Raw genomic sequence first — 24203 nt, 5'->3', positions numbered from 1 at the left:
AGACGTAAAGTGTGATGAGAGAATTCTCTAGATGCTGTTTCATTATTTTCCGAACCACTGCATAAAAAGTTCGGATCTTGTTTGTGTTCGTGGCGTAACGACAAACCAAGATGACAGAAAAGCCGGTAGCAGCAGAAGTGTGCGTTTTCTCCCGGTCGATGTAAATACATTCGTGTCTCTGTCCAATCAGAATCTTCCCGACCCCCAGACGTTGAGCGGAATTAAATAAAGGCAATTTAGAATTATTATTTCCACGTAAACATGAAGGACAATATGTTAATTCCAAAATATAAAATTCAGAACAATTAATAGAAGAAAAAGATTAGAAAAAATATCAGTTTTTCTAGGTATTTTTGAGATATAAAACCACCTGTAATTGAATAAATGTAAAGTAGAACTGTTTAACGTCACACTGTGGAACATTATTTAAAGCAGAGCAATGACATCACCATAGAAACAAGAAGCAGGTGACGGACCCTCCACCAGAAAACTCACCTTTACAGTTTACATTTCCACAGCTGACGCCGCATGTGGAGCTGCTAATCCTTATAAAAAGTTGGATTTACTGCAGTGAAAACAAACGTCTCCAGACCCTGACCCCCTCCCTCTGCTGAAGTTACCCCAGCGTCGGTGCCTCTCCGTGGGGCTGCAGTCGGCCGTGACCTGGGTCTCTGGATCAGACCTGGACCACACACACTGAGTCCGTCTGTGGTCCAGATCTGAACCGGGACTAAACCACGTCTGACCCGCTGCCAGTGGAACCTAAAGATCTGCTGATGAATACATTATTACTGCTTTTACATTAGTTTATATAGGCACCAGCACTGTTTTTGTGTCCTTGGGCAATACACGTCACAAATGTATGTTTATACGATTGTAGTGCGTCAGTGATTGGTAGTTTTTTAATCTAGAGGTGTGCAAAAATATAAAAATATCGATATATCGTATTGTTTAATGTGATGATACAGTATCGTTATCGTGGGCTGCTGTATCGATATATCGCCAAGAGTATTTTTAGGTACATTTTACAAAATTATGTTGTGTAAGAGCTGCAATTGTGTTGACATTTTCATCGTTTTGACTAAAATGGGGGATTTTCATGTTAACGTTGCACAAACTCAGTGGACTTTTAGTATCACAGCCATGATTTAGCCTTTGTTTTTCACTGAACCACATCGAATAAATTTGAAATATATATCGTATCGAATCATATTGAATTGAAAGTGCACTGTATCAAATCATGGTCTATGTATCGAGGAATGTATCGTATTGGCAACGTCTTAATGATACCCAACCCCAGAGACCTGCACCGGGTACCTGCAAATGGTTGCTGAAACGGGTGGATTTTGACGTTCTGGAATTTTGCGAGCGGGTAGTGATTACACACGGGTGGGTCAGGACTACACCAGGACTACACCAGGACTACACCAGGACTACACCAGGACTAAACCAAGTCTAAATCAGTCTTAATCAGGTCTAAATCAGGTCTAAAACAGGTCTAAACCAAGTCTAAATCAGGTCTAAACCAGGTCTAAACCAGGACTAATCTTGGACTTGAGAGAGAGAACCCCGAGCCCGTGAAGCAGGGTGTCAGCAAGGCACAATCAGGTGAGGGCTGCGCTTACCTCCGTGGGGAACGGAGCTCTGTGCTGGTCCTTTCGCCTGTGGTCACCCGACAGGCTACACGGGCGCACCTCCGAGCCCGTCCCAACAGTCAGTGCTGGTTTAGTCCTGGTTTAGTCTTAGTTCAGTCCTGGTTTAGATCTACTGGTTCAGTCCTGGAATCAGTCCTAGGTTAGTCCTGGTTTAGTCCGTGGCGTGTGTGGCACAAAAGTCCGGCATCTCAATCAATGTTTCTCCTGCTCAGTAAATAATTCCTGTGAAGTGATGACAGTCGAGTCGCCTCTGTGAATTTGTGTTCGTACTGAAGAAAGCGAAACTGTTTAATTTCATTTTGTGATTGTAATTCTTGAAGTCGTAACTTTTTAATTCATATTCTGGTGGATGCTTCAGTTAGAATGATTTTAATCTGTGTTGATTTATCTTGGGCACAGGCGGGTAATGGGTGGAGTATTAACGACTCCGGGCGGGTGTGGGTCTAATTTTGATATAATCACAGGTTAATGGGCGGGTGCGGTGCTGAACTGCGAATAATTATGTGAAAAAATATCTAGTATCTAATATTTGCCACTGATTTGATTTGAATGAACTTAATAGCAGCATTCACATTTTAAACAATCCCAGGAACGTAAACATTTGAGAAAAGACTGAAATATGAACTGATAAACTAATACAAGAATCCCAGGCATTTCAGAAGATGTTTGTTGAGGTTTAAACTACAGGGTTTGCAAATCCGTGTATCATTCGTTCATTTGTTTTTCAATATAAAACCAAAAATAAGAAAACAAAAAAACAACAGTTTTCTTCATTATTTGTCTCCAAAACCAAAATGAAAAAACAGATAATGATTTGTTTTTTCAGTTTTCGATTTTGTGTTTAAATGAAGAATGGAAAAACCTGATAAAGGCCGTTTCCCGTTTACATGACTTCCGTGACTGCGATGCCGGACTTTTGAGCTGCATACGGACTGAACCAGGACTGATCCAGGTCCGGGACCAGACCGGGACCAGACCGGGACCAGACCGGGACCAGACCTGGACTAGAGCGGGACTAGAGCAGGATCAGGGCGGACTCCGAGCTTTAACTCCGAGCTTCAGCTTCAAGCTCTGGCCCTGCCGTGGGCTCTGAGCCTCCAGTGGGCTCAGTCCCGCTCTGGTCCCGGTCTGGTCTCAGTCTCGGTCTGGTCCCGATTTCAGTTCTGATCTCAGTCTCGGGCTGGTCTCGGTCTCAGTCCCACTCTGGTCCCGCTCTGGTCTCAGTCTCGGTCTGGTCACAGGTTTCAGTTCTGATCTCAGTCTTGGTCTGGTCCTGGTCCTGGTTTGGTCTCGGTCTCAGTCCCGGTCTCAGTCCCGCTGTGGTCCCGGTCTGGTCTCAGTCTTGATCTGGTCCTGGTTTCAGTTCTGATCTCAGTCTCGGGCTGGTCCCGGTCTCAGTCCCGCTCTGGTCCCAGACCTGGATCAGTTCTGGTTCAGTCCATATGGAAGTCACGTAAACAGGAAACAGCCGTTATTCATTTTTTTCCATTCTTCATTTAAACACAAAATCGAAAACTGAAAAAAACAAATCGTTATCTGTTTTTTCATTTTGGTTTTGGAGACAAATAATGAAGAAAACAGTTATTTTTTTCATTTTCTTATTTTTGGTTTTATTTTAAAAAACAAATAAACGAATGATACACGGATTTTAGCAGCTTTTACACAAAATAATACAGTATAATCTTGCAAAGAAATTATATAAAGTTTTCATTTACAGCCCTTGTGATTTGCGAATTGTGTTTTCGATTCTTTTGCTTACATCTTGCAGCTCTAATTTAACATAAAAAAAAAATTAAGTCTTGAATGGTCAAAAGTCCTAAAAACGGCGTCTCTGTCAGGAAACCCAAACGCAGAGGGAGCGAGGGGTAGAAACGGGGGAGATTTCCACTCATAAAGTCCCTCTGGTTTAAACTGGACCAGGTCTGAGCTTCCACAAACAGAACTGTCAGCAGATTCACACCGTCGCTGCACGATTTATGGACGATCTATAAAAGTTGTGCAAACGGCTGTGAGAACCCGAGCCAAACCTGTAAAGAGACGAAAGTATTAAAACATGAAAATGTACTTTAAATAATCAGAGTTGAACACCCACCGAGGAGATGGTTGAGGGTTTGAGTCTCGCCGTTCTATCACGTATAGACACTTCATCAACATTGTTAAGATCATTATATTTTAGATTTTTGGGAATTTAATTAGGTTTCAAATTTTAAAACATTTCAAAATTACCAAATTTTTTGGACTGTAAGCTGCACTGGATTATAAGACGCATTAAAGTGAAACAAATGGACAATACTTGAGACTGATCCTTAGCCCAGACGTCCACGATTCATCGGCAAATTATTGCGTAATTCGCCCGGCGTTGCCTCACTGTCTTGGTGAATATGGATTATGAATGTGAATGTAGGTGGATAATTTAAGTTTGTTTTTTTATTTCCTACGAGGACGACTCAAATATACATTGAGTAATAATGTGTTTAATGCAGCTTTGCGCACGTTTGTTTACATTTTACAGAAGCGAAACTTAAAACCACATGGCTCATTTGCATAAACTATAAGCACCGAAAAAAATGGCTTGCTCCTTGTGCGCTGATGCAGTTCAGCTTCAGTTGGACAAAAAGACATGACTTTATTGGAGTATGTGTGTTCTTTCTGCGACAAGGCAACGGCAGCAGTGTGCGTTGAGTCGATGCAGAACTATACTTCAGGCTCTTGACTACGGTAGCCGTAATGCTCCGACAATCCATCAACCTTCGTAATTTTGCATGCTTTGTAGTTTACCAAAGTCCTTCTAAAACATTTTGACAAATTTTTGAGCGCCGTGTATCACATAAAATCAGTTCGAGGTCAGTAATCACAACCAGAATTAATACATGAGGCGCACCGGATTATAAGGCGCACTGTCAATTTTTTTTAGAAAATTTGCGAATTTTAAGTGCACCTTATAGTCTGAAAAATACAGTAATCATGATGTCACACTGGGGAAATTCCTTTGTCATCTTGTACAGTGGACCAAAACTCCTCTAATGTACACAGAAATGATTATTGAAACATCTTTATTTTGTTGAAACAATGTTTAAAATATTGTGGAAAGAAGTGTATAAGTTTCTTGTGTAAATTGTGCCAAACTTTTGGACAGTATCATGTTAAACTTCCATTTCTATACAAACAAGCCTGTGACTGCGACTTAAAGCTCAATTCAGATTTTTTTGTGAAATCTGATATTTTTTTTTTTTTTTTGCAAGGTTGCTCACATTTCCAATTAAATGTGACTTGTATGTGATCTATAGTGTGAACTTTAAACTCCCCAAAAGTGTCCCGCATGAGCATTGGAGAACAAGATGACATCACACAGCGAGCATGTTCAGGGTTTACAGAAGTCGCCTAAACATGGATGCAGCATTGAGCACCTGGAGATTTTAAAGTTGTTGTCGTACCGGAGCCAGCTGTCTCTGTTTTTTCCGCCCAGAGACAGCTGGAGGTGCCAGTGTATCCTTCAAACATCCCAAAATGTCATAAGGAACCATCAGACGGTCTTTGAAAGACATTAATTAAGGTAAAAATTAGTCCTGCTTTAAATCCGCATATACCATGCTCCCACAAACTGAAAATGATTGACTTTTAAATCTGACAAACTTTTAACTGTCCATGAGTGTTCGAAGCATTTGTTATTTCTGTTTTAAATTAAATTTGCAACCAAAATCTACTATTTCTCTCGTGTAACCCCCAGAGTATTTTCTATACAATAAGTCCTCTGCTGTTTTTACACGAGTATTTTAAAGAGTCACATGTTCTGTACTTTACAAGTTATCCCCAAACGCCTCGTAAACCAGTGCCAGTCTACACCATCAGGTTTTTACAGTGTTTAAACTCTATTTTTACAGTGTTCAGTGTAAAACATGTTATTCCCAGAGGTGGAAAAAGTGCAGAAAATGTGGACTCAAAAGTACAGTTACATGGATAATATTGAAATACTTTTAACTTGTGCAGTTCTCAGTTACTCCTCTGATTTTAAATGTATTTTATTCCACTTATCTGGGTATAACTACACTCGATTACAAGTTCAACCAAAATCTACAGAAAAAAAGGACAGTTACCCCAAAAATCAACTCTTTTACAATAACGTGAGTATTTGTTTTTACAGTATTCAGTTTTAAGTTCCAGTTTCGTGTGTGACAGGTATGTGCAGGTATGTTTATATCACCTGTCTGCATGACTCTGGGTTTAACCAATCAGATTTTTATCAAGGAGTTCATTAATGATTACAAGGGCTTTTCCCTCTTTATTTACTCACGCGAAGTAAAAATGTAGAATATTAAACGTGCACTGTGTAACTTTCAATGTTGTTTTTCCTTGTCAAATTAATTAATAACAATTTTCAAAGCCCAATTTCTTCCTCTCAAGTCTGAGCTCGACTCCAAAAAACACGCTTTTACCGATCGTTGACTATTAGAAATCTTTTAATCTTGATTCAGATCTGATAAAGCGTCCTGGTGTTTCTATAGAAAGGAGAGGAATATTGACAAAAGGCTGAAACCGAAATTCTTGCTTTGAACTTAAGAAAAAAAAAATTGATTTCTAGTTATGACGTTTTGGTATTGAATAGAGGAAATATTTTTAAGAGAAAATGTTCAATCATTAATTATCAAAAATTTTATCATCAAAAACATGCCTGAAGTGGTTTTAGATGTCGTCCATGCATGTTTGAGTAATTTAGTGATCTCTCCCGGGCTCTATTCGATCAATCAAACTTTATTTACAACACTCAAGGCGACCAAAGTGCTTCAGATTAGGATCAACACAAGATAAAAACATTCAAAACGTTAAACAATGAAATAAAACAAAGTGTGCAAAGTGTGAAAACCTTCCATTACGGTCAGCTGTAAGAGTCTGTACGAGGCTCCGCCCACAAACCAATGTCATTCAAACGACCCACACGACAAATTCTTCTTATATTAAACAAAAATATGATACAAAACTGTGCACTACGACTTCACAAACCTGATGCGATGTGCAGTAGTTTCATTAGCGGGACGAACAATGATTGTATTGTGATAGTGCTCTGAAGGGGAGTGACTTAGCATAGAGAGCAAAGGGAGGGGAGACCCAGAAACTAAAGAGAAACTTATAAAACATGTTAATACTTTGTTTTAGACCAGGGGTGTCAAAATCATTTTGGTTATTTGTGCAGAGAAACGCAAATGTATTACAATTTTAATTTTATTGATGAACTCTTTCTTTTACAAAATATTATAATATTATGAACAACCTGAAACTTTAAGAAAAATTAAATTTCAACACAAAGTTTTAACATTAACTTGTCTGCAAATAGGAATAAGTAAATTTTTCTTGGAGGTGTCCACTTTTTTCATTTTGGACATTTTGTTGATGAGGGTGTCACGGTCAACAGTCAAAACGATCGTCCTTTAAGAGCGTTTGGAAAGAGACAAGTCTTCATTTGTGCTGCTCTGGTGGGAGGGGCCACGTACAGAGACGCTGGAGACGCTGCTATGCTAAGCACCGCAGAAAATTACCAATATTTTAATAGAAAATATAATTAAAATATTTTAGTAGAAAATCAGCCGAGGGCCAGATTAAAGGTCTTGGAGGGCCGGATCCAGCCCCCGGGCCGTATGTTTGACACCCCTGTTCTAGACGAATATAGCATTTTCAAAACAATAAAAGGAAACATGGTGATCTAAAAATATTATATGTTACTAGTTAATACCCCACAGAAGTACAATATTCCCTTTTTAACTTTGATTTTAAGATATTTTTAATACAATCCATGAATCGTAACCAAAACATTTAGTTTAATTATCCCAGTGAAATGTACGAAAACGTAAAACTGCATTGTGTAACTTTTCTGGTGGAGGGTCCTTCAAATGCTTTTCTTCATGGAGATGTCCTTGCTTTGTCTGGGATGTTCCACAGTATGACATTAAACCTTTCTGTCTTCTTGAAACCCAAACCAGACCAAGTTACAAGTCAAATCTGTGGAGAGGCGACCCCGCTCACAGTCAGAATGTCTGTTTTTCTACTTTGAGTTATAAATCCACCTGTAATTGAATAAATTTAAGTTAGAGCTGTTTAAAGTCATACTGTGGAACATTCCAGGCAAAACAATAACATCTCTATGGAGAAAAGCCGGAAAAGTTACACAATGCACCTTTAACTTGATGTGGATAGATTTGATTTAAATGTTTCTTTCTTGATTCAAACAACATAACGTTTAATTTCTTATTTTAATAGTTTGTTATTATATGTTATTATTATAATTTTTTAAACCTTTCTATCTCCATGGAGACCAAACCAGACCAAGTTACAGGTCAGATCTGTGGAAAGGCAACCCCACTCACAGTCAGAATGTCTGTTTTTCTAGGTGTTTTTGAGCTATAAATCCACCTGTAATTGAATAAATTTAAGTTAGAGCTGTTTAAAGTCATACTGCGGAACATTCCAGACAAAACGATCACATCTAAACATAATAATATCTATGGAGAAAAGCCAGAAAAGTTACACAGTGCACCTTTAACTTGATGTGGATTTAAATCTTTCTTTCTTGATTCAAACAACATACGTTTTCATTTCGTTTCTTATTTTAATAGAATGTTTCACAGTATGACATTAGACCTTTCTATCTCCATGGAGACCAAACCAGACCAAGTTACAGGTCAGATCTGTGGAAAGGCGACCAGACTCACAGTCAGAATGAATGTTTTTTTTTTTTTTTTAGGCATTTCTGAGCTATAAAACCACCTGTAATTGAATTTACTGTCATACTGTGGAACATCTCCATAGAAACAAGAAGGTTACATAGTGCAGCTTTATTAGAAATACAGAGCTTTTCCTTTTTTGTTGCTCTCGCCCGGCTCTGTTACCTAATGCAGAGTGCGTGAGTGTGCGGTGTGTGTGTGGAGCCTGTGCATGTGTGAGCTGTGGGGCAGTGGGCGGGGCTTAGCGATGGAGTGGGCGTGTCCCTCGGCTCAGTGGGCGGGCCTTCGCTTTATTTAAATCCCGTGAATGGCCCCCGGGTCACATGTTTCCACGGAGACATGTGTACCGGAGCACGCTGCGGGGTCACGTGACTGTTTACTCGGCGCCGGGGCCAATGGGACGCGGGCTCGGGGATTATGTAACGGTGTTGGGGGGGCAGGTCCATCTGACTGGGGGGACTGTGTGTGCGTGTCTGCCGCTGATAATAAAGCGGCTGATTTACGGCGTCTGCACACGTCACGCTGGGGCTGCAGACAGAGGAATGTGCTGGTGTTTACAGCTTTAAAGAGACACAGAGACAAGATAATAAAAAAAATACTACAGCTTCATTTGTCTGACGTTTTTATAACTCAAAATACACAAGAATAAACGGACTGATGTCTGCATGCGTGATTAAAAATAAAAGTAAAATTCTGTTGCATTTTCTGTCCTCAAATCCAAATTTAAAGGTGCAAAGATGTAAATTTTTTTTTTTTTTTTTTTAATGGTAATGTTTCAGTAAAAAGCCTAGTAAAAAGATAATTTTTCTTGCTTTGGGCCATAAAATTTAAAACACTATTAAAAAAAAAAAAAAAAAGAAAGATATATAGAGGAAAAAAAGTTTGTATTTCTGTTCGAGGGGTTAGTTTACGGAACAATCTGAATGATTATTTTAAAAAAAAAATAGTATAAAGCGTTTCGAAAGATTTCGAGCTCTGGAATGAATGAATTATGCATCAAATTTAGTTTGTTTTAATTTATATTTTGTCTCTCATATTTACAGTAAGTCATAAATGAAATTGTAAATGCAAACTTGCTGTTCATACGCTGCTTTTTTTTTTTTTTGAATTTTGTCATTGTTTCATAGAGTTTGCACTAGGGATGGACATTCGATTAAATTTTCTTAATCAATTGTCAGGAGAATTAATGATAGATTTTTGATTAATCAGTAACATTTTTATATTAAAATTATCATCATTATTACTAATCTACATAAATAAACTCATCTTTACAACTAGGGGTGGCAAAATATCAAAATATCGATGTATTGTGTCATTAAATGTGACGATATCGTATCAGTATCGTAGGCTGCTTTATCGATATATCGTTTATTTTACTGCATTATTTTGTTGCTACAGTTTTGTTGGAGGAAGGAAACTTGTTTATGTGACACATTTGACATTTTCACTGTTTTGATGATTAAAATGTTTGTTTCATATGAACTTTGCACAAGAAGTGGATTAACAAAGACTTTTAGTATCACAACAATGATTGAGCTTTTATTTTTTATTGAACTGTATCGAACCGAAATATTTGGTGTTGAATCGTAAGCTCACTGTATCGAGGTATTTATTGTATCGGCAACTTCTTAATGATACCCAGCCCTGTTTACAACTTATAAACTAAAACCACTCTAGAGCCACGTCAGCCCGTTTGACATTATAATGTGTTTAATGCAACTTTGCCGCATTTGTTTATGTTTTACAGAAATGAAACTTAAAACTGCACGTCTAATTTGCATAAACTAAAAGTGCTGCTCTTTACTCTTAGCACAGCTTTTTATTCAACATCATTTCATTCCCTTTATTTATGTTGGTCACTTTATTTATTTTGCCTCTGTTGTGAGGAAAAGACTGAAAAGTGTTTGTCTTTTGGACGCGTGACACACTCAACGAGATACTGTCTATATTTACATGCACCATGACGAAACCGAGAGACTCAAAAAACCTGATCATACCGGGACACTGATGAGCTGTAAACACACACACTGAGCCTGAGAGCCCAAACGTGGAACTGTGAGGCACAAGTCCAGTGTTCGTGTCAGACGCAGCCTCATCTCTTTTACACTACACACAGCGGCCTACATTTCAGTTTGTCGATTTAAAATGAACGTGATCTGCGAAATTCTAAATGATCAATTATCGCTTAGTCGACTAATCATGCTCATCCTTAGTTTGGCGTTAGAAGTACTTTTTTTACTTCAGCTTAAACCTTTTCGGTCATGATCTATGGAGCTGTAGTCTGTTTGTTTTGTTTTGTAGTGCTGCAAAATTATTGAATAAAAAACTATTACTAAAAATAAAACATCAATAAAACATCTGAGTGTGCTGTGCATTTTTTCACTTTTAAATTGCTCTTTCTTGCATTTGCACCTCTACAAGAACCAGAGGTGGGGACTTGCAAGTCGTGACTTGGACTCGGGTCAGACTTGAGTCACTATTTTTAGGACTTGAGACTTGACTTGGTAAAATGGACTAAGACTTTGGGACTTGACTTGGACTTGAAGCTCAATGACTGAATCAAATCATCTGAATTCTTTCTGTTTTGACCATAATGATTCACACTAAGATCTTGTCAAGACATTTAAAAAGGAAAAGTTTACATTTCTACAACTCTTATAAACTCTATAAATACTCATATATAAATATACTATGATTTTTTTAAAGTACAATGTAGTTTTAAAAAAATGAGAACTTTGCACATCATTTACTTGAGACGTGTGCGTTGGAGGAGATGGAGCAGCTCAAGAACATCGAGAAAAATCCCACACACCGTCTTACTTGGAAATTGTAAGATTTATTAGAACAAACTGTGAAACGTTTCGGCACTCGGCCTTCGTCAGGCAAACAGAATGAGAGCTCAGGTGTCCGTCTTAACTAGGGCGTGGCGAGCACCCAAGGGTGACAGGTGGTAAAGAAACAGTGTACCAAAACACCATAATTCAAAAACCAAAGACAAGCAATATAAAGTGTAATGATAATAATGATGAAATATTAATCATAGTAGAAAAATCATTGAATAATAATAGAAAATAAGAAGTAAATTTAAAAGTTAAAATTCATATAAATTGCAAAAATCAAAGCTATATTTGGTATTTTGGTTTAAAGACTTGAAATGACTTGAAGCTCAAAGCAGACGACTTGGACTTGACTTGGACTTATGGGCCAGTGACTCGAGACTCGACTTGGACTTGCCTGTATTTGACTTGGGACTTGACTGGGACTTGAGGTCAAAGACTTGAAACTTACTTGAGACTTGGTCCCACCTCTGACAAGAATTTTGTTGTGCGTTTTCTGTTTCATTTGTTTCTATGGAGACGTCGTTGCTCTGTCTGGAATGTCCCACAGTGTGACTTTAAACAGCTCTGGTTTACAACAAACAAAACCCAGAGCCGCTGTGGAGTGAAAGTGAAAGTGAAAGTGAAAATGCAAATAACTCTTTTAGGTGTCCAGAAATGCTTTATAAATCTAATGTATTATTATTTTTCTGCATGGCTGGACTATTTGCCGTAGACTCGCATGTAGTGAACTCACTCAGGACACTGTTTTACACTGAATTATATTTAATGCAAAACGAGATTAAATGCAGAGTAATTGTCCAGTTTTATAACTAATAAAATTCTATTGGACGTGAAGTTTTATGACATGTAAAAAATGTAATTATTATTTTCTTTTAAGTGTCTATTAAACTCTAGAATCTAATGTGTCTCTCTCTTCTCCTCCCCTTCTTCTCTTTCTCTTCTCTGTCCCCTTTCTCTCTCTTCCCCTATCTCTTTTTTCTCTTCTTCCCTTCTCTTTCTCTCTCCCCTCACTCTCTTTTCCTCCTTCTCCTGATCTTTCACTCGCTTCTCTCTCTCTGCTCCTCGTCTTTCACCCCTCCTTACCTCGTCTCCTCCTCCTTCTGCTCTCTCTTTCCTCCTCCTCTCCTCTTTCCTTCCTTCTCTCTCCTCACTCTCCCTCTATACCTCCTCTTCCTCCTCTCCACTCACTCTTTGTCTTCCTCTCTTTTCTTCCTCGCTCTCATCTCCTCCCCCTCCTCTCGCTTTCTTTTCCTCCTCTCTCTCCTCTCTCATCCTCCTCTTTCCCTCTCTCTCTGCTCTATCACCCCCCTCTCTTCTTCTCCCCCTTCTTTTCTCTTTCTTCTCTGCTCCCCTTCTCTCTCATCTCCATCTCGCCTCTCTTCTGCTTGCTCTTTCCTCTTTCTCCTCTCCTCGTTCCCTCCCTCTCTCTCCTCACTCTCCTTCCTCTTCTTCTCCTCTCCTCTCTCCTCCCTCCCTCTCTCTCTCTCTTTCTTTCTCCTGTAGGGGGCGCTTCCTGAGCACGGTGCTGAAGATCGAGGAGATGCTGCAGAGTTGGTTTCCTCACATCAGAGACCCGAGCGTCTGTAAAACTCAGAAGGTAAAATCTCCTCTCTCTCTCCTCTCCTCTGCCTTCTCTCTTCTCCTCTCTCTTTTCTCCTGTATCCTGTCTCCTCTCTTCTTCCCTCTCTCCTCTCCTCTCTTCTCTCCCCTCTTCTCTCTCTTCCCTCCTCTCCTGTCTCTCCTCTCCTGTATCCTCCCCTCTCTCTTCTCCCTCTCTTCTCTCCTCTCTTCTCTCCTCTTTCCTCTCTTCTCTCCTCTCCTCTCGTCTCCTTTCTTCTCTCCTCTCTCTCCTCTCTCTCCCCCCTCTCTCTCTCTTCTCCCTCCTCTCTCTCTTCTCTGTCTATTTCTTCTCTCTCCCTCCTCTCTCTCTTCTCTGTCTATTTCTTCTCTCTCCCCTCTCTCTCTCTCTTCTCTCCTCTCTTTTCTCTCCTCTCTCACTTCTCTCTCCTCTCTGTTTTCTCCACTCCTCTCTCCCCTCTCTTTCCTCTCCTCTCTCTCCTCTCTCTCCTCTCCTCTCTCTCCTCTCTCCCCTCTCTTCTCTTCTCTCCTCTTCTCTCTCTCTCTCTCTCTCTCTCTCTCTCTCTCTCTCCTCTCCTCTCTCCTCTCTCCCCTCTCTCTCTCTCTCTCTCTCTCTCCTCTCCTCTCCTCTTCTCTCTCCTCTCTCCTCTCTCGTTTCTCCTCTCTCCTCTCTCTCCCCTCTCCTCTCTCTCTCCTCTCTCTTCTCTCTCTCTCTTCTCTCCTCTCTCCCCTCTCTTTCCTCTCCCTCTCTCTCTCTCTCCTCTCTCTCTCTCTTCTCTCTCCTCTTCTCTTCTCTCCTCCTCTCTCCTCTCTCTCTCTCTTCTCTCTCTCTCTCTCTCTCCTCTCCTCTCTCTTCTCTCCTCTTCTCTCCTCTCTCCTCTCTCTCTCTCCTCTCTCTCCTCTTTCCTCTCTCTTCTCTTTCTTCTCTCCCTCCCTCTCTCTCTTCTCTCCTCTCTCTTCTCCTCTCTCTCCTCTCTTCTCTCCTCTCTCCTTTCCTCTCTCCTCTCTCTCTCTCCTCTTTCTCCTCTCTCTTCTCTCTCTCCCCTCCCTTCTCTTTTCTCTCCTCTCTCTTCTTTCTTCTCTCTTCTTTCCTCTCACATGTCTCACTGGAGTAAATCAGATCTAAAAATCAGATAAACCATCATTAGATCAGAGTTTTGTTGTGGACGTGCAGGAGGTAAACTCTCCTCTCACGTGTCACTGTCCCTGATGTAACAGGAGAAGGACGGAAATACAGAGTCAACTTCATTATTTCAGTATCTCGTTATTTTTAATCCAGGAAAAAACTCTCCTTTTTCACACAAACTACCATAAAAGAAAATATTAAGTCTTCTGAATGTCACCACAGCTAAACCAGGTCTAAAGTAGGACTAAACCAGGTCTAAAACAGGACTAAACCAGGTCTAAAACAGGACTAAACCAGGTCTAATCTAGGACTAAACCAGGTCTAAAACAGGACTAAACCAGGTCTAAAACAGGACTAAACCAGGTCTCAAACAGGACTAAACAGGACTAAAAGGTCCAGGTCCAGGTAAAAACCAGGACTAAAACCAGGACTAAACCAGGTCTAAAACAGGACTAAACCAGGTCTAAAACTAAACCAGGTCTAAACCAGGACTATTCCAGGTCTAAACCAGGACTAAACCAGGTCTAATCTAGGACTAAACCAGGTCTAAAACAGGACTAAACCAGGTCTAAAACAGGTCTAAACCAGGACTAAACCAGGTCTATAACAGGACTAAACCAGGTCTAAAACAGGTCTAAAACAGGACTAAACCAGGTCTAAAACAGGACTAAACCAGGTCTAAAAAACAGGACTAAACCAGGTCTAAAACAGGACTAGGACTAAACCAGGTCTAAACCAGGACTAAACCAGGTCTAAAACCAGGACTAAACCAGGTCTAAAACTAGGACTAAACCAGGTCTAAAACCAGGACTATTCCAGGTCTAAACCAGGACTAAACCAGGTCTAAAACAGGACTAAACCAGGTCTATAACAGGACTAAACCAGGTCTAATCTAGGACTAAACCAGGTCTATAACAGGACTAAACCAGGTCTAATCTAGGACTAAACCAGGTCTATAACAGGACTAAACCAGGTCTGTAACAGGACTATTCCAGGTCCAAACTAACAGGACTACTCCAGGTCTAAACTTGGACCAAACAAGGTCTATAACAATAGGACTGTTCCAGGTCTTATCTAGGTGTAAACCAGGACTATTCCAGGTCTAAACTGGGACTAAACCAGGACTATTCTAGGTCTAAAAATTGGCTAAAGCAGGCCCATAACAGGACTATTACCGGTCTATAACAGGACTACTCCAGGTCTAAACTAACAGGACTACTCCAGGTCTATAACAACAGGACTACCCCAGGTCTAAACTGGGACTAAACCAGGTCTATAATTAGGTCTAAATCGGGGCTGAACCAGGTCTATAAAAGGACTATTCCAGGACTAAACTGGGGCTAAATCAAGTCTATAACTGGACTATTTCAGGTCTAAACTTGGACCAAACAAGACTATCCCAGGTTTTATCTAGGACTAAATCAGGTCTATTACAGGATTATACCAGGTCTAAACTGGGGCTAAACCAAGTCTTTAACAGGACTATTCCAGGTCTAAAATAACAGGACTATTCCAGGTCTTATCTAGGACTAAATCAGGTCTAAAACAGGACTATTCCAGGTCTAAACTGGGGCTAAACCAGGTCTATAACAGGATTTTTTCAGGTCCAGGTTTATTCCACTATTCCAGGTCTTATTTAGGACTAAACCAGGTCTATAACAGGACTATTCAAGGTCTAATTTGGGGCTAAACTGGGACTAAACCAGGTCTAAAACAGTAAAAAAAAAAAACAGTACGAGCACAGGAATACGTACAGTTCCTTTAAAAGTTCCATAATAAAAATGTATAACTTGAATTCAAACACCGTTGCTTTTGTTTTTGTACCTCACAGTTGTGTCCAGTTGACCCCGAGTGGCTCTACAAATCCCACGATGCGCCTCTGCACTGGCTCCGCCCCCCTCCGCCCGTACGCCCCGCCCCCTCGGCGACGCAGGACAACGCCGTCTCGTCCAGCACCGACTTCCGCACGGCGCCCCCCAGAGACAGAGACAGAGACAGTACCCCCCCGTCGTTCAGCATCAGGAGCCCGTGTCTGGAGAGACTTCTGCAGGCGAAAGAAAGCATCATCCAAACCAGGACTGAGGCAAGACCGGACGAAGGAAACCCGGACTAGAACCACGACCAAAAACCCAGGCCTTATTTAAACAGTTCTGAGACTTCAGTATAATGTTTTCTACTCTAAAAGTTAACACGAGACGCTGTATCTGCAAAGAAAGAGGATTCCAATAACTGAAGTAAATTGCAAACTTGTTATCTGTGCGAAAAGTTTAAAGGTTTTATATTTCATAAAATTGACTCGTGAGGTTTAAAGCCATTTTATCAAAAAACAGACCTGGAGTTGTGTTTTGTTTTTAGGAACGTGCTTTGCCATGATTCTGCACAGCAAAAACTGGAGGGTTAAAATTTTAGGGTAAAATATTTCAGAGTTGTTTTTAACACCAAAAGTGTTATTTTAACTATTTGAAAGTTAAATGGGTTGATGTGGTTGAGGTTAATTCAACTTCCCTTAGTGTTAATTCAACTTTCCTTAGTGTTAATTCAACTTCCCTTAGTGTTAATTTGGCTCCTCCCATTCACCACTTCAAACTCTTGTAAGAGGAGACCAGTATGAACCAGTTTTGTACATAATTTCATTTTAAATTAACAAAGTAAAAATAAAATAAAACACCGCAATGTGTTGTTTAGCTCAATCAGAATAACCCTACAAAGTGTTATCTGTTTACTCTCAAAACGTTAATATAACTCTTGATTATATTACAGGAACTTTTGGTCCAGTGTTACTTAATTAACATTTCCAAAAATGTTAAATTAACTCTAGAACAGATTGAACTCAAATTAACTCTGAGAAAACGTTAAAAGTTGATTCTGTGAGAGTCAATTTTAACACTCCACTTTTTGCTGTGTGATGATACGATAAACATCACGATACGGCTGTCACAAGTCGATATATCACGATACATAAACAAAGGACCATATTGTCCAACGAGGTTTATTTGGTTTCCTGATAATTTATGTTATTACCGTTTTTTTCGGACTAAAAGTCGCTCTGGACTATAAGTCGCACCAGCCAAAAAATGCGTAATGAAGAAGAAAAAAACATCTATAAGTCGCACTTTTGGGAGAAAATAATTTTATAAAATCAGAGACCAGGAACTGACATTTGATCTTGAAAGTCAAGTTCTAGTAAAAACAATAGAAGAGAGAACAACAGACTGTTAACATCACATATGAACAGTTCTTCAGATAAACTATAACATAAACAACAGAACAGAACAAGTTTAACAAACTCTCCATCTCACTCCAAATCACTAAATCCATTCAATTCTTCATCCTCGGTGTCACTTCTGAACAACTCAGCCTCGACCTCCGGAGGTAAACAGAGCGACGCTTCCTCTTCTGTGTCGCTGTCGTCAGACTCAGCATCAGTTCCAGTTAGAATTATTTGGGTCTTTCTGAATCCCGACAGGATGGTTTCGGTGTCACTGAAGTCCAGGCTTTGTCCATCCATCCAGTGACTTCAGGAAAGTTTCATGGTGCATCCTCCACAAGTCACAAGTTTCTCACTCACTCCAAACTTTCTTTCTGCTGCTCGATTATCGTTTTGAGCTGCAGATTTCACGACTTGCAGTTTGTAATCTGCAAAATCTGATTTTGTTTTTGGGGGCATTTGTGTTCAGTCTTCTCAGTGTCTTTATAAGTTTGTATAAATTTAGTGGTGCAGAAGTAATATTATAATGGCTCTTTCTGCAGGAGACATGCGCAGTAGAGCCAAGTGACAGTGGTACAGGAGGAACAGGAGCAGCAGATACTGACACACAAGACTAGAACCTCTCACCGCTGTCAGTGTAAAAATTTTATATATAAGTCACAGGAAACACCCAAACCATGAAAAAAGTGCGACTTATAGTCTGAAAAATACGATTTATATACGGTTATTTTTTCAGACCAAGAATTTCAGACCTGACAGTTTCGACTGCTCCCTGCGGTCTTCCTCAGAGTCACGTCCTGCCTCCACCAGTAGAGACACCTTCATGAGAAAAAAAAAAAATGAAATACAGTTTATTTACTTTTTAAATTCCAAGAACAGTGAATGGAATTTATCGATTTTTCAGGAAAAACAGGACCTTAAAAAAATCGATCCAGACACATTTTGAATCGATACAAGAGTCACGCACTGAAGTTTCACAATAAATCACTGCATCAGTTTTTTTCAACCCTCTATTATTAGTCTGTCTACGTTTCCAAAGTTTAAAACGCCCTGTTCCACCTTGTGATGTCACGAAGCTGTAGTTTTTAAGTTAACAGCTCCTTTTTACGTTTAGTTCAGTAGAGATTGGAATTTCTAGCGCTGAAATGATCCAAATGATTCTAGTGAAGGTGTACGGAGTTTAAAAACACAGTGGAGCTCTTCCCGCATTACCACATGACATCACAAGGTGGAACTGAGTGTATTCCGCTTGAAAGAAGAGCCTAAATCTGCAGAAACAAAACACAACTCCAGGTCTGTTTGTGATGAAGATGATCAGAAAAAAGCATAATATGGGCCCTTTAAATTGTTTTTAAAAAATAAATAATTCTTTATTTTCTTCCACTTGATGGGAATTTAACCCACAACCTCCTTCTACTGAGAGGAGGAGACAGGCTAACCACTCTGCCACAGTCACACAGAATGTACCTATGAGAAAAACATGAAGTAGTAGCAAAAAAATAAATAAAAAAAGTACCCACTCTTTTACTCGGGAATGAGCAGCTTTGCGTAACGGGAACGGAAGGGCATCTGACGTAAAAATGAAGCTTAATTTATACAAAGATACACCACGTTTACAGCGAACACGATCCGCTGAAAGGACCTGTTTATGTAAATGAATTGTCACCTTTGCCTTGGTTCATATTTTGTATTTTCTCTGATGAATAAATGTCTTTTTAAAAGTATCATCGGTTTGACTCGTGTTGGTTTTCGCTCGTGTCGTTTCAGACTCAGAAAAGAATCAGATGTAGATTTTGGTAATTATAATAGAAAATATCAAGCAATGGTGTTTTAAGTTATAAGGAAAATAATTTGTTTAATCAGATTTTGAATTTTAAATGCTGTTGAATTTCTCACTTTGAATTTTTTATCTCTGAAAAAACATTTTTTATTCCTAATGTCAATTGATGAAATTAAATGCGTAAATTTTCAAAGTGTTCCAGCCAATGTAAAAGAAAAAAAAAAAAAATCACCTTTTATATTATATTATATATTTATTTAGCACAAATATTTTCAAGTCCTAAAATTCAACAATCGAAATTCAGTGTATAATTCACAATGGAAAAAATTTACAACAAAGATCCAAGATGAGGTAAGTATGGAAGATAATTTGTTAGATTAGATTTTGAATTTTAAATACCGCTGAATTTGTCACATTAAATAAAAAATAAAATAAAAAAAAAGATGTTTCAATTATTTTTATTCTGAATTTTGGTTGCTGAAATTTTAAGTTTACTTTTTCAATATGTTTCAAATTCAAAATAAAAATGTTCACCTTTTAAATGTTTGCACAAGTATTTTCAAGTCCATCCAACCATTTTGATGATGGTGTGTGTGTGTGTGTGTGTGTGTGTGTGTGTGTGTGTGTGTGTGTGTGAATGATTGACCATTGTAAATCTAAATCATTTAGGTGTCTAATTTTGTGCACTAATAAATGGATAATGGTTTATGTTTTATAGACATTTAACTGTTCTCATCTGAGGCAGTTCAGACGACATCACAACATCCTACAGGGGCAATTACATTTAATACAGATGGACGCAGCTAAAATTCAATTAAAATGAAGATTTTTGTTATAATATAGTGAGTTCTTGGGTCTAGTCACTAATAGAATTTTGACAGAACATTTGTGAATTTACCTTTTGGATATTTCATGGCAAAGTTCAATGTAATCAATAGGAAAAACTGGCCCTTGCCCCATCTGAGAGTTTGATATCTTCACATTTTAGAATCCGAAAACCAACTATATTTACTGCTAAAACTAGAAGCTCTCTGGCATTTTCGTTTCGTAAAGGCGTTCACTGGAGGAAAAAGGTTGGAGACTCCTGGTGTAGAAGATCAGAGACATCGACAAGCCTGTAAAAAGTGCATTACAAGTGTAAAGAATCGTTATTATTGATTACTGAATGAATCTTCCCTGGTGCAACATCATTAATACAGAACTCTCTGCTCTCTACTTATCCCAGAGTCAATTCAAATCAATATATTGTTTTATTTTTATATCTGACGTTTGTCCCAGTTTGAAATCACTAAACTCTGAGGGAGACTTTTGATTTTCTTCAAGATGCAGTGTCTACAAAGAAAGAGGATTCCAATAACTAAAGTAAATTCCTAACTTGTTATCTGTGAAAAATGTTTCAAGGTCCAATATTATATAAAACTGACTCTATGTGACCTTTTGTAGAATGATAATTTATTGTTTTGTTTTATTTTTTTTATATTTGACATTTTTCCCAGTTTGAAGTCACCAAAAACCAGAGTTGGGACCAAGTCGTCGGTTTGCAAGTCTCACGTCTTTGACCTCAAGTCTGAGTCAAGTCCAAGTCGAGTCTCGAGTCACTGGCCCGTAAGTCCAAGTCAAGTCCAAGTCGTCTGCTTTGAGCTTCAAGTCATTTCAAGTCTTTAAACCAAAAAAGTACCAAATATAGCTTCAATTTTTTGCAATTTATATACATTTTAAACTAAATTGTACTTAAAAAATCATAGTATATTTATATATGAGTATTTATAGAGTACATAAGAGTTGTAGAAAGATGTAACCAGATGAAAAATGGGGTACATATGAAAAATTGTAGATTGTAATGTAAATCCTGTTCATTTTTTGTTTGTTTGTTTGTTCATTGTAACACCTGTGCTGTGTAACTTCACGCGAACATTGAAAGATAAGTCTCGTGCACTTGCGGTTGAAAAAGCATCAGAAAAGTTGTACATTTAGGCCATCAAAAGTTCATACTCGACCATATCAGTAAGGAAATTTATATACAATGAGATGGCGAGGATGTACCAACACAGGACCACAGTCTGCTGTACATCTCCACTTTAAAGCCACAGGCCGCTATTTTGAGGACAGCGAGGTACAGATTTTAGCCAGAGAGAAACACTGGTTTGAGAGGGGAGTGAAAGAAGCCATTTTTGTTAAGAAAGAGAATCCTTCTCTAAACAGAAATGGAGGCCTCAGACATAATATATCTTCTATTTACAAATCCATCCTCAAACCTACTTCAAAAACAAACAACAGGTGTATCAGGTCCAGAGGTGTGGAAGCTCCATTATGGCCCTGAATTGTTCTGCTAATTGGACCCCACACCCTGTGCAGGTCAATAGGCCGAACTCACAAACACAAACTGTAAACAAGTGTGTGTTAGTTTCAGAGTATGTGTGAAGAATCCCTCTGTGGTCCAGGTAGAATCCATGGCGAAAATCCAAGGAGAAAATTCAGTTTGTCGACTGGACAAAATTTAGTTTGGTTGAAGACGTTTCGCAGCTCATCCAAGCTGCTTCTTCAGTTCTGTTTCAGAGTAGTTAGTTAGCTCCTCCCTGCAGATATAAGGAAGTGTCCACCAGTGTCTGACCAGAACTGAAGCAGCAGCTTGAATGAGCTGCCAAACGTCTTCAACCAAACTAACTTTTGTCCATTCGACAAACTGAATTTTCTCCTTGCCATGTATTCTACCTGGACGATTCTTCACACATATACATGAGATATTGTTTATACATTCTTTTAATAGTGGAATGTGTTCATTTATCATCTTTCAGAGTTGCCACTGCTGTTCTGTGTGGCTGTTTCGTGTAGCTTTATTTTAGTGAAAACGCTGTAATAACGTCCGTTGGTTCTGTTTCTGAACTAATGAAGAGAAAGACAAATAAAAATTTGAAGTACGATGGGCTCTATAAGCCCGGCGTCAAAGAATTCAGATTTAAAAGTGCTTCTCAAGTCTTCTCAGGTGACAAGCCTCAAGTCCGAGTCGAGTCCCAAGAAGTCATTGACCTTCAAGTCCGAGTCAAGTCCCAAGAAGTCATTGACCTTCAAGTCTGAGTCAAGTCCCAAAAAGTCACTGACCTTCAAGTCCAAGTCAAGTCCCCAAGAAGTCACTGACCTTCAAGTCCAAGTCGAGTCCCAAGAAGTCATTGATCTTCAAGTCCAAGTCGAGTCCCAAGAAGTCATTGATCTTCAAGTCCAAGTCAAGTTCCAAGAAGTCACTGACCTTCAAGTCCAAGTCAGGTCCCAAGAAGTCATTGATCTTCAAGTCCATGTCAAGTCCCAAGAAGTCACTGACCTTCAAGTCCAAGTCAAGTCCCAAGAAGTCAGTGACCTTCAAGTCCAAGTCGAGTCCCAAGAAGTCATTGACCTTCAAGTCCAAGTCAAGTCCCAAGAAGTCATTGACCTTCAAGTCCAAGTCGAGTCCCAAGAAGTCACTTACCTTTAAGTCCAAGTCGAGTCCCAAGAAGTCAATAACCTTTAAGTCCAAGTCGAGTCCCAAGAAGTCATTGACCTTCAAGTCCAAGTTGAGTCCCAAGAAGTCACTGACATTTAAGTCCAAGTCAAGTCCCAAGTCTTTCCATTTTACCAAGTCAAGTCTCAAGTCCTAAAAGTCCGACTCGAGTCTGCACCTCTGCCAAAAACACACTGAGACTTTTCATTGTGCAGCATTTATTGTCGTTGCTCTGGGGACTTCCTCAAAAGGCAATGAAAACAATAAATATGGATTTTTATGTAAAACATCTTTTTTCTCAAATGAAGAATTTTACACAATGTACACTTAAGATCTCCCCTTTTTTCCTCACTCTTTCAACACGCTTTTTACATTTTCTTTTTGTCCAAAATGAATACCAGTCCATGCAAAAACCAAAACAGAACTCACTAATGCACTTTTCAAATGTGTCGTTAAAAAATGATAATTGATAATAAACAAGTGGGCGACGATGAACGCTGTGCTGTTTCGATGCAGGTAAAATGCCGCGTGATCGCAGCAGAGTTTGTGTCGGGATTTGTAGTCTTTGTGTAGTTCGTTTGTAGTTCTTTGGAGGGGTCAGTAGTCCGTGTCCGACCCCTCGGCGTTGTCCACGTTTCTGGATAACATGTAGTTGTCCATGTCGATTGATCTGCAGTTGTTGATGGCGTAGCGCAGTCTCTCCGCCATGACGCTCTGGCTCGTGTACGGAGGCAGACGCAGCTGGAAGAAGCACGTTTGGGAAGTGGGGAGACTGTCGTACGGCTGAAGAGACACAGAGAGAGACACAGAGGACAGTTTTTAATGCAAATGATGCTGCTTAAAGTTTTTACACGTCAATACACATTTGGTATTTCTAGGACTAGTTACAGCAGGGGTGTCATACGGCCCTCGGCTGATTTTCTACTAAAATATTTGAATTATATTTTAAAAACTGAAGACAGAATTTGCAATTTTTCGCACACAATTCACAGTCAAAACCTCTGATGTGCCCGCAGACCTGCAACTAGAAATAATAGATTTAAAGTTACTAATAGGGATGGGCATGATTAGTCGATTAATCGATAATTGATCATTAAGAATTTCATCGATTACGTTAATTTTAATCGACAAACCGAGTGTAGGTTTTTGTGTGTAGTGTGACCAAACAGGTGTGTACATGTGTCTCTGCATCAGAAGGAGCGAGACACAAACAGTGGGTCAGTCTGCAACGTACCGAAGCACAAATGTGTATTTAACGATGATTTGTACAAGAAATTCCACACTTTCTGTTCCGGTCGGAACAAGTGTGAGTCCATGTGCACAGTGTATAAAGCAGCAACATATGTTTATGTGTCCAGTGGGAAAAAGTTCACCAGGACACAGAAAACATGAAAAAGTTTTGCCAGGTGAGAGTCGCTCAATGTGGATGACGAGTCCCACCTCCCTCCCCCCGTACGTGTCCTGGTTTTGACAAACGCAAATATGGTCACACCTGTAACCTGTATTCACCTGAAAGCAGTTTTTTTTTTTTTCCCTTTGCTTAGTTTATGTAAATTAGCCATGAGGTTTTAACTTTCGTTTTTGTGAGACTTGCGCAAAGCTGCATTAAACACATTATAATGTCAGTGGTTATGGTTTATATGTCATAAAGTTGAATTTATTTATGCAGATTAGTAGTGCAGATAGTAATAATAATGATGATCATTTTAATATAAAAACGTTAACGATTAATCAATAATCGATCGTTAATTCTCCCGACGATCGATTAAGAAAATTTAATCAAATGCCCATCCCTAGTTACTACCTTTGTGAGCAGGTTTTCTCAGTAATG

General features: G+C 39.2%; 2 protein-coding genes across 2 annotated transcripts in view; one reads left to right on the top strand and one right to left on the bottom strand.

Moving 5' to 3' along the window:
- The window catches only part of LOC129409219 (uncharacterized), a 42170-nt gene extending 25752 nt beyond the window's left edge, over positions 1-16418 (top strand). The window contains exons 5-6 of the mRNA XM_055154665.1: positions 12712-12805; positions 15744-16418. Of these exons, the coding sequence (XP_055010640.1) occupies positions 12712-12805; positions 15744-16025 (376 nt within the window). The 3' untranslated portion in view covers positions 16026-16418. The remainder of the gene's footprint in view (positions 1-12711; positions 12806-15743) is intronic.
- A 6155-nt stretch (positions 16419-22573) lies between these two features.
- herc1 (HECT and RLD domain containing E3 ubiquitin protein ligase family member 1) overlaps positions 22574-24203 on the bottom strand; it is a 123716-nt gene continuing 122086 nt past the window's right edge. The window contains 1 exon segment of the mRNA XM_055154972.1: positions 22574-23155. Within this exon segment, the coding sequence (XP_055010947.1) occupies positions 22970-23155 (186 nt within the window). The 3' untranslated portion in view covers positions 22574-22969.

This window comes from Boleophthalmus pectinirostris, unplaced genomic scaffold, assembly GCF_026225935.1.
Source record: "Boleophthalmus pectinirostris isolate CB_2022bp ecotype Guang Dong unplaced genomic scaffold, ASM2622593v1 HiC_scaffold_19, whole genome shotgun sequence".
In the NCBI taxonomy this organism is placed as follows: domain Eukaryota; kingdom Metazoa; phylum Chordata; class Actinopteri; order Gobiiformes; family Gobiidae; genus Boleophthalmus; species Boleophthalmus pectinirostris.
The sequence above is the reverse complement of the archived record's forward strand: the minus strand, read 5'-3'. Positions and strand labels throughout refer to the sequence as shown.